This window comes from Crocuta crocuta, unplaced genomic scaffold, assembly GCF_008692635.1.
Source record: "Crocuta crocuta isolate KB4526 unplaced genomic scaffold, BGI_CrCroc_1.0 scaffold149, whole genome shotgun sequence".
NCBI classification, from domain to species: Eukaryota; Metazoa; Chordata; class Mammalia; order Carnivora; family Hyaenidae; genus Crocuta; species Crocuta crocuta.
The window spans coordinates 4,129,612-4,143,631 of record NW_027551561.1 but is presented as its reverse complement, the minus strand read 5'-3'; the positions used below and the strand labels follow the sequence as shown (position 1 = coordinate 4,143,631).

Genomic DNA, 14,020 nt, shown 5'->3' with positions numbered 1-14,020 from the left:
TTGGAATTTTTTTTGCTAAGTTTGAGACTATTTCCAAAAATAAAATTATTTTTTAACAGTATTTGCAAGCATGCCTCTATATAACAGGCTCATATTTTAACAGGAAAGTTTTATTTATTTTACAGCGGAAAGGAAGCCTCCTTTATTTAATATGAATGCAATGAGTGCCTTATATCATATAGCCCAAAATGAATCCCCTACACTACAGTCTAATGAATGGTGAGTATTGTCTGGACATATATTACTCAACATTGTATAAATTAAGTACTTAAGTAATGTTAGCAAAATTATTTTATTTCAGTTAGGTAAAGTGTATTACTTGAAGAGATATTAAATTGGTTTGTTTTACCCTTATATCATGTTTATCCTCTATTTATGTCTGCTTTTCACAACATATGTGTAACTCAGTTCAGAAATAAAAGATAGATGAGGCCACATAGAAGCAAAAAGTACTGCTTTTTACAGAAATTTAAATTTTGTTTTTTTCTTTGAACTTTAGGAACACCTATAACCCTAATTATATAATAAATAGCTTAATATAAATAGTATTTTGTAACAAAGATACATAGATTGCCACAACTTATAGTGATATTTTATTGGGGAATGGTTTATAATTTATGAAGTTTAAAACATAGGTAAAATCATTGATCAAAATTATCAGATAATTCATAACTTTGGGATTGTCCTAATTGTTACTATGATACTTATATTCAGAATGCTCTGTTATTCCATCTCCTAATGTTTCCTTGATTTGATAAAATTAAGCTTATTCATGTAAAGAAGTTTATGTAGAACAGATTGACAGTTTTAGAAAACTAGAATTTATCATTGATAGAAAATTTTAGAGTATGTATCTAGGTATATTCAAGTGTGTCTAGCATTTGAAAACTTCTAGAGGGATATCTAGAATACTAAATACTTTTAAAATGACAAGTAGTTAAATAAATTAGTGAAACTTTATTTTTTTTAAGATTATATATTTAAGGCAGATTCGTAGATCATTGTTAACCTGTTTAGAGATAATGTAGAAGGAATCTTCTGGCACAGAGTTTACCATTATGATATATATTAGTAATAAATGTATTGAATCTTTACACTCTTTGATACTTAGGAATTCAAAAAAGAATTCTTGTCTTCAAGGAATTTAAAATCTTACATGACTATGGAAGACAAACATTGATGAAGTAATTACTGCCTTTCTCACTGAACTCTCATCGTTAACATTGTATAATAATACGTTGCAGACTTCTAGGGTGCCTGGGTGGCTCAGTCAGCTAATTGCCCAACTCTTGATTTCAGCTCACATCATGATCTCATGGTCTGTGAGCTCACTCAACCCCCATGATACTAGTATGAAGCCTGCTTGGGATTCTTTCTCCCTTTCTGCCCCTCCCCGACTCATATTCTCATTCTCTCTCTCTCTCTCTCTCTCTCTCTCTCTCTCTCTCAGAATAATAAACATTTTAAAAAAATATCTTAATTGATTTCCTGGGCTTAATGGAAGTTTATACATTTGTTTAGGAATACTAAATACTTAGGTGTAAAACTGCTCCCTCCAAAACAAATAGATTGGTGCTCTAAAATTGCTATAGAGAAGATGATCCAAGGGGCAAACAAGAAAGAGAGATGGCTTAGAGAAAAGAAAAAAAACATGAAAAGAAAGTTATCTTAAATTTGATTGCAAAGAAGAAAAATTGGCTTCCCTAATTTTGCCTCACTATAGAACAAGTTATGATATTTAAATATGTGGGAGTAGGATTTTTTTAAGTTTTATTTAAATTCTGATTAACAAACTATGTAATATTAGTTTCAGGTGTACAGTATAGTGATTCAACGTTTCAGACAACCCCCTGTGCTCATCATGACAAGTACACCCCTTAATCCTCATCACCTATTTAATCCATATTCCACACACACCCTTTTTGTCAACCATGAGTTTGTTCTCTATAGTTGAGTCCATTTTTTGGTTTGCACCTCTTTCTCTCTCCTCCTCGCCATTCCTTCTCTCTCTACCCCTCTTTTTTGTTTTCTTTCTTGTGGGAGCAGGAGTTTTAAATAATCTGTAAATTTGTCCTTTGAAAATGGTGAAGATTCATTGGTTGCTTTAGATAGCTTTTCATAGACTTATGTAAAATATACAATATATTTTATCTGCTTTTTTTTATCATTCCTTTTCCATCCCGCTTCCCACCAGTAGGCACATGCCTTGATTTGTGAATGTGTGGTGTTCTTTAATTTTTTATTCAAATTCCAACTAATGTAGTGTAAAATTCCAAGTGTAGAATTTAATAATACAACACTTACATACAACACTTGTTGCTCAGAAAATATGGAACACTTCATGAATTTGCATGTCATCTTTACACAGGGACCATGCTGATCTCTGTATCGTTTGTGGATGTGTTTTAAAAGGAAATAGCAATATGTTCACTTGATACTTTCCTTTACAATAGGTCTGATTATTTTCGCAACTTTGTAGATTCTTGCCTCCAGAAAATCCCTCAAGATCGCCCTACATCAGAGGAACTTTTAAAGGTCAGTTTTACTTAGTCTGTTTTCTACCCTTAAGAAATTAAAATAATTTAAAGAAGGTGTTTTATCCTTTTTAATTTTGTGTCAATATTAAGTATGCTCTACTTATTTTTACTTAAATGTTCATTTTATATATTCTCTTTTGTAACTTTTCTTAGAAGCAAAGTTTATTCATTTGTTTTTTCAAAATTAACTTCTATACCGTATCTCTATAGAATATATAGTTATATATTCCAGATAGTACCAATTGGCCATTTATAAGTGGAAGAATGTATTCATGATTGTATCTCCATATTTTTTTAAATTGTTTTTTATTTATTTTTGAGAGAGAGACACACACAGCATGAGCAGGGGAGGGTCAGAGAGAGGGGGAGATACAGAATCCGAAGCAGGCTCCAGCCTCTGAGCTGTCAGCACAGAGCCCGACATGGGGCTCAAACCCACAAACCGTGAGATCATGACCTGAGCCGAAGTCGGACGCTTAACCAACTGAGCCACCCAGGCACCCCAATAACTCCATATTTTAATTCATGTGGAACAATGTCCTATTTCAAAGTTAGTAAAACATAATTTAACTTTGGATTTAATTTTCAAAAATGTTTTTAATGTTTATTTTTGAGAAACAGAGTGTGAGTGGGTGAGGGGCAGAAAGAGGGAGATAGAGAATCTGAAGCAGGTTCCAGGCTTTGAGCTGTCAGCACAGAGCCCAACGCCCAACCCACACCCAAACCTTGAGATCATAATCTGAGTGGAAATCAGACATTTAACTGACTGAGCCACCCAGGCACCCCGATTTAATTTTTATGTCTACCACACTTTATATGTTTATTCTATATTAAAATAATATGAAAGAAAGAGAAATGTCTAATATATCTATATAATTATTATGGGAGAAAAGAGCTTTTAAAAGAAACTTAAAAATGCACATCATGTTTCTGTTTCCTTCTTAGAAATATATTTTTCTAACTTGGCAATGAAAATATTCTAAAAATCATATAAATTCTATTCAGTTTTCATTTGTTTACTTAATTTAAATACATGATTAGCGTATGCTTTTTGTTCTCAAAAATTGATTATTTCATTTGGAGGTTGACAAGCTTATTAATAGCAATAATAATATTGTTGAACTTAATGTAGTTCCTAAAACATCTAGATAGAGCAATAGTAAGTAGGATTTGACTGTTTTCTTGTGCCTGTAAGAAATATTATTGATTTTTCACTATAAGATTTAGATAGACTATTTTTACATGAATGTTTTATAATTTCAGAGAAGTGTAATTTATTTTCACTAACACACATCAAAGATACAAAGAAGTTGAAATTTGATTGTATTATTTAGAACCACAGTATGTAGAAGAACAGTATAGTTTCAGTAATGCTTGTGGGATTGGAGGCAGTAAGTTCACTCATAGTTTCAGAAATGAAAGCCTGAATAAATAGGTATTCATAATAGTAACAGAAGGTTTAGTATAGCTAGAAATTATGTTAGTGATAAATACGAAAGATTTATATGTAGAAAACTATCAAACTTAGAAATTTAAGATTTATTATTTTTGGATAAGAAAGCTAAATGTTGTAAATCATAATACCTTAGCCTTTCTAAGCTAAGGCTCAGGAAAAGAATCTGCCTTCTTACACTTACCTGATATAGGCAAAGAAATGTTTTGGTGATAACCCAACCCGTGAGGCATGGTGATTAGATCCCAAGTCTGCATATAGTTTTCATTTGCCAGTTCATAGCAAAATTGTATTGACACAGTGTATTATATTGAAGATGATCGGAATTATCTATCTGGTACTTCTTTCCTTTTGGCCTAATTATATTTCTTTTGCAGTTCATCATATAAAGAGTTACTAGAAAAAAAATTTTTATATGAAGCTGTCTCAGAATTAAAAATTGGAAGTTACTATCCAGAATTAGGATAATGGCTAAATGATTTTAGCATAAACATTTGATTAAATATAGGTATTTATTGTGTTTATGAGTTTGAAATAACAATACTTATGATAGTGAAAGTAGAATAAAATACCATGTAATTAAAATTCTTTAGAGAAGCTTTTTCCTCTCCTGAAGATGGTGTCCATAGGCATTCAGAATGGCCCAGCCTTTGACATACCATAATCAACTGTCCTATGTACAGTATAACCTCTAACAAAACTAGGCTGTCCCATACCCTGGTAATAGAATCGTTTACCTGTATACAACGAAGGGTGAGAAAGCACCAAAATCCCCATGTGGTATGTGCCCAGGCCGACTTTGAGAAGTTTGTGCAGTGACACTTAAAGTTCTTATGAGGTTATCTAAAACAAAAAATATATCAGCAGGCTCTGTGTTGTGCTGTGTGTGTTTGGGACAGGATCAAGTGTACTTTCCTACTGAGGAGCAGGAAATCGTTACAGTGTTGAAGGCATAAGCACAGAGTCAGAAAGCTAAATCAAAAAAATTAAGTTTTTGAGTAATAAAAAAATCAAAAGGCAAAAGAAAAAATTCTTTAAAGAAGAAATGCTTTTGAACTAACAAAGGTAAAAAGTATTACAAGAATTCAAGGACATTTCAAAGACGGCAAAAGGTGTCTTTCTACAATCTATATGCTAACTATGTATCTACAAATCAAAATTTATAAGTAGAAAATTTCTGAAGAAATATGTCAAAATGTAACAGTGATAATTCTAATGATAGAATTGTTCTTTGTACTTTTCTATATTTGATAAGGTTAAAGCTTATTAAATGTTAATTGTAAAAATCACTATACAATGCCTTTTAATCACCTGCTAGTGTTTTATGGAGTGTTGTTTATGCAGCATATAAAGGAACTCATAATATCCAAGTTATCCATGTTACATACTTTACCATAAAAACATTTCTGTTGAAACCTAATACAAGCCAAAACAGAACATGCCTTTTCTATGAAATCAGTCTACTTTACTTTATTTAGAGCTCTTATAGGACTTAATGCTTAGTATTTAATTGGATTTTTTTATTATTTCAACTCTGCATTTTCATTTAGCCAACAAAAGTATCATGAGAAAGAGGTGCATTTGTACTAATTAAAAAAATATATAAGTTTCAACCTGACTTTAACCTTCTACTTTTATCCAGCACATGTTTGTTCTTCGGGAGCGCCCTGAAACAGTGTTAATAGATCTCATTCAAAGGACAAAAGATGCAGTACGAGAGCTGGACAATCTGCAGTATCGAAAGATGAAGAAACTCCTTTTCCAGGAGGCACATAATGGACCAGCAGTAGAAGCACAGGAAGAAGAGGAGGTAATAACTTAGAAATGACTCAAATATTGAGCCCTCTTTATTGGCTTCTTTCCTTATGCAACTTGTTTTGCCATGAATGTTTTATATTAGTGGTTCCCAGATTGTGTTTTCTTCATATTGGTCCTGTAAGATCCCAGGTGGGAAAAAAGGTTTTGCATTCCAGCCTCTTCGTAGTGCACAATGACCTGGTAAAGCTCTGCACAGTCTTTTATTAAAGAAACCTATTCAAGTTTAATCTAGTCCCTATCAAATTTTTTGGCTACTGAACCCTCTTTTGCCTTATTTGATTCCATGGGACATGCTTTTGGAAGTATTTGAAATTACAGACTCTAGAAATTGACAGTACTTACTTAGAAGTCTTTAGAATTACAAAGCATTGTGCTCTGTCACCAGGGATATTGTATTCAAAAGTTCTGTATAATTTCATTCCCTCTGTGTGTTCTAAAGTACTCATTTTACAGATGAGTAAAGCAAAGCTCAGAGCAGGTAATTCCTCATAAGTTCATATGGGTTCAAATTCACATATCTTTCACTCTCAAGGCCAGCTTCTTTCTATGTTGCCTTTTGGGAGTATGGAAATATAAATTTGCAATAGAAATGTTACAGAACTTTCTCACAAGGAAATACACATATTTGTGGAGCTGTCTTTCTTTACTCTAAATATTTTCATTTTTCTTTATCCCTATCAGAATTTGTTTCTTTTTTGCTGCTTTTCAGAGAGATCACTTTGCATTCTGAAACCAAGAGCAATAGTTACTTTACTTTTTCTTTTTTAATAGTGCTACATAATTAATGAACTATAAAATAGAAGAGTTTCTTAATTTACAGTTTTGGTGTTGTTCATTTTGTTTTTTAGTTCATACAGTGATCATTAGAAAATTATTTTGAGCTTTTTTAGATATCTGAAATATTTGAGTAAAGTTATAAATTTAATAAAATTCTATATTTTGAGCTTTTCTAGATATCTGAAAAATTTGAGTAAAGTTGTAAAATTAAATTCTAATGTAGCTAAATCTGTAACAGCATCTCTTTTTGGGTAGGCATGTAAAAAAAGTTTATATATATATATATCATATGTCTGTGTTAAATTTTGCATGTCTTACAGAATTTTGGTAAGCCAGATACAATGGCTTGCCTGGTTACTTCATAAAACATTCTTATGAATGTGATTAAATGTATAAATAATTAATATTAAATTAATTGATGAAAGAAGGACAGGCTAGAGAATATATTCTGAGGGAGGAAAATAAAAGGCTTTCTTAAAAAATAACTAAAGGGGGTTCTTTATAAAATTTTTTAAAATGGCGCTTATATTAACCATGGGAATTATTGAGAAATGAGCAAAATCGTCTCTGTACCCCATGAGATGTGTGATAGAAATAGATTTCAAAAACAACCAACAATTTAGAGAAAATGCTACACTGTGGGAATAACTCATAAATGATGAACTGAATTTTTGGCACAGTTGGGCTTTTTGTTATTTAGTTTTTGGTCATTTTTATTTTGTTTTTCAGTTGCTAAACTTCCTGGTCTTGGCAAATACAGGGAATTTCTTACAATAGACCTCTAACTTTCTTTCTAAAGATTGTGTGCCAAGCACTGTGATAGGTGATTATAAGTAGCAAATCAAGAGGTAAAGATTTTTGAACCTAATGCTTTTTTCTCTTAGGAACAAGATCATGGTGTTGGCCGGACAGGAACAGTGAATAGTGTTGGAAGTAATCAGTCTATTCCCAGTATGTCCATCAGTGCCAGTAGCCAAAGTAGTAGTGTTAACAGTCTTCCAGATGCCTCAGATGACAAAAGTGAGCTAGATATGATGGAAGGAGACCACACAGTGATGTCTAATAGTTCTGTCATCCATTTAAAACCTGTGAGTATTTGGATTTCAGTGAAAAAAATTTCAACTTTTGGTAAATTATTTTATTTATCTGATTAGTTTAATTAGGAGATTGTCTTGAATGTTTCAGAAGTTTGGAACATTTTTAGGTAACTTAGTTTAAAGTGGCATTAGGTTTGTTAATTCCCAGTCTGCATTTAGGAACCTATTGTTTTGAGAATACAAAGAGAGTATTTAGAAAATCTTAGAAGAAAGACATGTATAGAAACACTATGTAATATATAACCTGAAGTTAGTTTCATGAAAAATAAAGTATTTAAAAATAGTAAATATACACATGAAAGTTACGATAATGGTTGTCTTTCAGGAATAGGAGAAAGTATTGAAATGAGTAATGATCAAAAGTGATTTGCATTGTCTAATGTTCACATCTTTAAAATAAAAAATGTAATTGCAGAAAATCATAAATTCTGGGTTTAGGAAATATGAATTTTTTAAAGAAGATGTGGTTTATATATACAATGGAATACTACTTGGCAGTGAGAAAGAATGAAATCTTGCCATTTGTCACAATGTGGATGGAACTGGAGGGTATTATGCTAAGTGATGTCAGTCAGAGAAAGACAGATAGATACCATGCTTTCACTCAAATACGGAATTTGAGAAACTTAGCAGAAGACCATGGGGGAAGGGAAGGAGAAAAAAATAGTTTCAAACAGAGAGGAAGGCAAACCATAAGAGACTCTTAAATACAGAGAACAAACTGAGGCTTGAAGGCGGGGGTTGGGGGAAGGGGAAAATGGGTGATGGGCATTGAGAAGGGTACTTGTTGGGATACTCACTGGGTATTGTTATGTAAGTGATGAATCATGAGAACCTACTCCTGAAACCAAGAGCACACTGTATACACTGTATGTTAGCTAACTTAACAATAAATTATATTTAGAAAAAAAGGAAATAGGATTTTTGCTACATTATTCTTTACACTTTGAGTGCAAAATTTTTAATTTTCCTAAAAACATTTAGCACTCAGGTAACTTGTTTTTAGTAACAAGTAACAAGTAGGAATACTTCCTTTTTAACTTCACAGCTTACAGTATTACTTAAAAACTTATTAGGCACAAGAACTAAAAGGTAGAACTCACCCAAGTATTCATCAAGAGATGAATACATAAATAAACCATAGTATATACATACAGTGGAATATTATTTAGCTCTGAAGAATGAAATTCTGATACATGCTACAACACAAGTAAACCTTGAAATGTTAATACTAAGGGATATTAAGTCAGATGCAAAAGGACAAATATTGCATATTCCACTTACATGAAATATCTAGAATAAGCAAATTCATAGAGACACAGAGTAGATTAGTGGTTACCAGGGATTTGAGTGGAGGATAAAATGGGGAGTTTTTGTTAATAGATACAATTTCCATCTGAGGTGATGGAAGAGTTTTGGAAATGGTGGTAGTTGTGTAACATTGAGAATATAATTACTGCCACTGAATTATATATCTAAACATGGTTAAAATGGCAAATTTTATATTTATTTTACTACACTCACACAAAAGTGCTTAGGGGAGGGGTGCCTGGGTGGCTCAGTCGGTTAAGCGTCCGACTTCAGCTCAGGTCATGATCTCACAGCTTGTGGGTTCAAGCCCCGCGTCAGGTTTTGTGCTGACAGTTCAGAGCCTGGAGCCTGCTTCAGATTCTGTGTCTCCCTCTCTCTCTGCCCCTCCCTCATTCATGCTCTGTTTCTCTCTGTCTCAATAATAAATAAACATAAAAAAATTTTTTTAAAAAGTGCTTAGGAGTGATTTAGTTGAGTGGTAGTGTTATTCAAGGCAAAATCATGTTTAATTTTTGTATCCTTAGGCAATAGAGTCAACAGTAAAAAAGATTATTTCCACAATTAGTTGGTTGCTACTTAATTTACTTCCTCTTCAGTTAATGAATTAAGGTATATATAAGGAAAGACATCAGTTCCTAAAATTTTCACAGTTACTTTTTGATTACATACTTTGGACAAATGGCAGAAGCATTATAAAAGTATTTTTAAGGTATATTATTGTTTTGAAAGCCTTAGAGTAAATAATTTTTGACTGCTGTTTAATTATTAAATCTTTTCCATTTTATATATAATAATTAGTATATAAATCTAACATCATATATTTCCTTATCATAAATCTGTATGCTGTTTCATACACTTAGGGAATAATGTTTCCTGATTCTAATTATATTGAAAATAAAATGTCAGCATTCTCACTTTTTGTTTTTGCTTTTTAAAATTACATTTTTAAGAGAAATTGATCAAGTGGTCTCTAAATTTTCTTGAAAGTTGAAGTGAACTGTATTTGTTCACTTCAAATAGTATTGTCTCTTTCTTTGCTTAGGAGGAAGAAAATTACAGAGAAGAGGGAGATCCTAGAACAAGAGCATCGGATCCACAATCTCCGCCTCAAGTGTCTCGTCATAAATCACACTATCGTAATCGAGAACACTTCGCTACTATACGGACAGCATCACTGGTATGTTCTTCCCTTGAATTAGAAATACATTTCTCAGGGNTCCCTCTCGAAAAAAAAAAAAAAAAAAAAAAACTTAAAAAAAAAAAAAAAAAGAAATACATTTCTCAGGGATGCCTGGGTGGCTCATTAGGTTAAGCATTCAACTCTTGGCTCAGGTCATGATCTCACAGTTCATGAGATCAAATTCCACATCGGACTCTGCACTGACAGCAGGGAGCCTGCTTGGGATTCTCTCTCTTCCTCTCTCTCTATGTCCCTCCCCTGCTTATTCTTGTGTGTTCTCTCTCTCTCTCTCAAAATAAACATTTTTTTAAAAAGAAATACATTTTTCATTTTGGACTGTGGCACCTGTACTCCAGTATAACTGTGTCTTATTTTTTTGTATCAGGTTTATTTTATAAAATATCCATTCAACATTTAAGTGCCTCTTATAAGATACTATATAAAATACTCTGAGAGATGTCAAACTAGTAATGTCTTCAAGCCATACAGAAATAACTAGTATGTTAGAATATATCAAATGCTTAAGAGGGCTAGAAGGTACTAAGTAGGAATTCAGATTACTTTTGGTTTGTGGCATAAAGGAAGTATTTATAAAAGAAATTGTTTGAGCTTTTAATAATTAGTTGGTTTTAGGCACCGAGAAGACGAAAAATGTTATTTGCATATAAGAGTGAACAGTAAGGAAATACTGAGGCTAACCAAAATAGGGATAATGTTTGAGAAATGGCAAGTAATTCAATTTGATGTATTTAAAATGTAGTTCTTTTGATTTCCCAAATAACAATAAAAAATGGATTATGGGGGCTGGCTCAGTTGGTAGAGCATGCAACTTTTTATCTCAGGGCTGTGAGTTTGAGCCCCACGCTAGGTGTGGAGATTACTTTAAAAAAAAAAAGAAAAAAAAAAAGAATATGGTGGTGCCTGGGTGACTCAGTTGGTTAAGCGTCCCAACTCTTGATTTCTGCTCAGGTCATGATATCAAGGTTTGTGAGATTGACCTCCTCATTGGGCTCTGCATTGACAGTGCAGAGCCTGCTTGGGATTCTCTCTCTTCCTTCTCTGCCCCTCCCTGTTTGTCCTATTTCTCTCTCTGTCTCTCAAAATAAATAAATGAGCTTAAAAAAAGGATTATATGTCAACAAGGATGTTGTTATAGTGGGTGCTTATTACCCTTATCGGTCAGATTAAGTAGGACCAAAACATGATAAAAAGGATACACTGGATAAGAAGAAATTACATTAAGATATCAGGAAAAGTAGGCCGTTAAAAATATGACAGGAAGTAAAAAAGATGTATGTGAGGAAAAAAGTTACCTGAATTATCAACTACGTAAGCAGACTTTACAAATCCCATGCAGTGGCCCATGAATCTGTATGACATGTGGGGTCAAGAATGCCATCACCCACACTGGGTGTAGAGATTACTTATAACTAAAGAAAATTTTAAAAATGGTTAATTTTATATTACGTGAATCTTAGCTCAATTTAAAAATACAACTTATACATGGTTTTCTTTGTAATTGGTACCTTTTGTATCCTGTTTAGGAAATACTTGCTTACCCAAGGTAATGACAGTAGCCCCATGTTTTCTTTTGCTTTATGAGTCTGAGTTTTATGTTTAGGTCAAATGATTCTTTTCAAAATAATTTTTGTATATGGTGTGAGCCAAAGTATATTTCTTTATTTTTTATACAGAGAGCCAGTTATTTCAGCAGGATTTTTTTTTTTTAGAAAGTATGAGCTGGGGAGGGGCAGAGAGAGAGAGAATCCTAAACCAGCTCCATGCCCAACACACAGCCTGACTCGGGGCTCAGTTTCCCAAACTGAACCGTGAGATAATGACGTAAGCCAAAATCACGAGTCTGAAGCTTAACCAACTGAGCCACTCAGATGCCTGTCAGCAGGATTTGTTAAAAAACACTTTCCTCTTTTAATTAACTTGACTTTTTGGTAGAAAATCCAATCAACTATGTGAAGCTCTGTTTCTGGATTTTATTCTGTTCCTTTGATCCATTCAGCCTGTCCTTACACCAATACCACACTGTTTTGGTTGCTGAAGTGCATGTCTTCCAACTTTTTTTATCCCCCTCAAGATTGTTTTGGCTATTATTGGTTTTTTACATTCCCATATAAACTTTAGAACCAACTTGTTTATTTCTTTAAACAGCCTGCTGGAAATTTAATTGAAAACTGCTAACTGGGATCTCTTATTAAGTGCCTCCTTAGTTAACAGCAGAGTGGTCTAAAATGCTTTTGAAAGAAATGTGTTGCTTTATGTTATTCTTTTCTCTCCATGCTTTGTATGTCTAGGTTACAAGGCAAATGCAAGAACATGAGCAAGACTCTGAGCTTAGAGAACAGATGTCTGGCTACAAGAGAATGAGGCGGCAACATCAAAAGCAACTGATGACTCTGGAAAATAAGCTAAAGGCTGAGATGGATGAACATCGCCTCAGATTAGACAAAGATCTTGAAACTCAACGTAACAATTTTGCTGCAGAGATGGAGAAACTTATCAAAAAACATCAGGCTGCTATGGAAAAAGAGGTAACTGATTCATTATTATTAATTTGTGATCATCCCAGAATTAAGGTAACATTTTGATGTTAGAGTATCTCATCCTCAGAACCAAGCAGATCGACTGGGGGAAGGGAGAGACATTTATATATGACATGTGTAGTATGAAGTACTCAGTCTGAGAACCAATAGACATGGAATTGTTTCCTGATACTTGTTAGGTTTATAGTGTCACAGTGGGTAAATCATTCAACCTTTCTGGGCCTCAGGTACTCTGGTTATCTGAAGAGTTTGATAATTCACCTATCAGAAGTGTGGTTCAGGTCTCAAAAATTCATTCATGATTCTCTTCCCTGTGTATTTTTTGGAAACCTTCGCTAAGTTTATACCAGCATTTTTATAGCAAACAATAATTAAAGATTAATATATACAGAGAATGTTAGAGATGATAAACTAAGAGATTCAGGTTAAGGTTTAGCCCATTTCTTTACTTACAAGTAAATGTCATTCTACTATATGGTAAGAGTACATTTCTTAGGATTCATGTTTTGTGAAACCTTTTCTTCTAAAGTTTTTGATGTCCTGTCTGTTTCATTGTATTTTGATGGTCACATTTGTCAAGTAAAATGTAAGCTTCCCAGTAAATTCACAAAATATCTTCAGAGATGCCTGGCTAGTCCACATGGAGGCATTATTTATCATAGCTACCCTGTTCATCCTTTCTCTCCCCCAAAAAAGAACCACTATCTCATAATAGTAGAGAATTTAACAAAATAATTTATGATGTAAATAACTATTTGATTTTGAAATAATTTGGTGAAAGAAAACTATCCTGTTGGGCACTGGGTAATATTTTCAATAACTTAGAAAGAGGTAGATTCTAACAGATTTAGGAAAGTAGTTTATGAAAAGGATATAGAATGTGATTACAAATTTGTTTTAAAAAATATGTGTGTGTAGAAAAAATTAGGATGGGTATGTACAAAATGTTTATATTGGTTATCTCTTGGTGCTGAAAGCATGTAAGATTTTCCCTCTTTGTGGTTTTCTGTACTTTGTAAATGTTCTACAAAGATTATGCATTGCATATATAATCAGAAATAAGGCGTGCTTGACTGGCTTAGTCAGTGGAGCATGCATCTCTTCATGTTAGGGTTGTAAGTTCAAGCTCCAGGGTGGTTGTAGAGATTTCTTAAAAATAAAATTAAAAATTAAATAAGTAAATAAAAGAAAACAGTATGATGCATATATCTGATATTTAATATTTTCATATTATTTAATATATAATAAAAGGTCAGGGTTTAATTTGAAGAAGTCAACCAACATGAGAA

At 32.9% G+C, this 14,020-nt stretch overlaps 1 protein-coding gene and 1 pseudogene across 1 annotated transcript in view; one reads left to right on the top strand and one right to left on the bottom strand.

Moving 5' to 3' along the window:
• The window catches only part of TAOK1 (TAO kinase 1), a 148,478-nt gene that overhangs the window by 106,310 nt on the left and 28,148 nt on the right, over window positions 1–14,020 (top strand). The window contains exons 9-14 of the mRNA XM_077749903.1: window positions 126–219; window positions 2,454–2,535; window positions 5,633–5,800; window positions 7,470–7,673; window positions 10,036–10,170; window positions 12,483–12,719. Coding sequence (XP_077606029.1) covers window positions 126–219; window positions 2,454–2,535; window positions 5,633–5,800; window positions 7,470–7,673; window positions 10,036–10,170; window positions 12,483–12,719 — 920 coding nt within the window. The remainder of the gene's footprint in view (window positions 1–125; window positions 220–2,453; window positions 2,536–5,632; window positions 5,801–7,469; window positions 7,674–10,035; window positions 10,171–12,482; window positions 12,720–14,020) is intronic.
• On the bottom strand, window positions 2,324–2,417 carry LOC144219835 (U6 spliceosomal RNA; annotated as a pseudogene).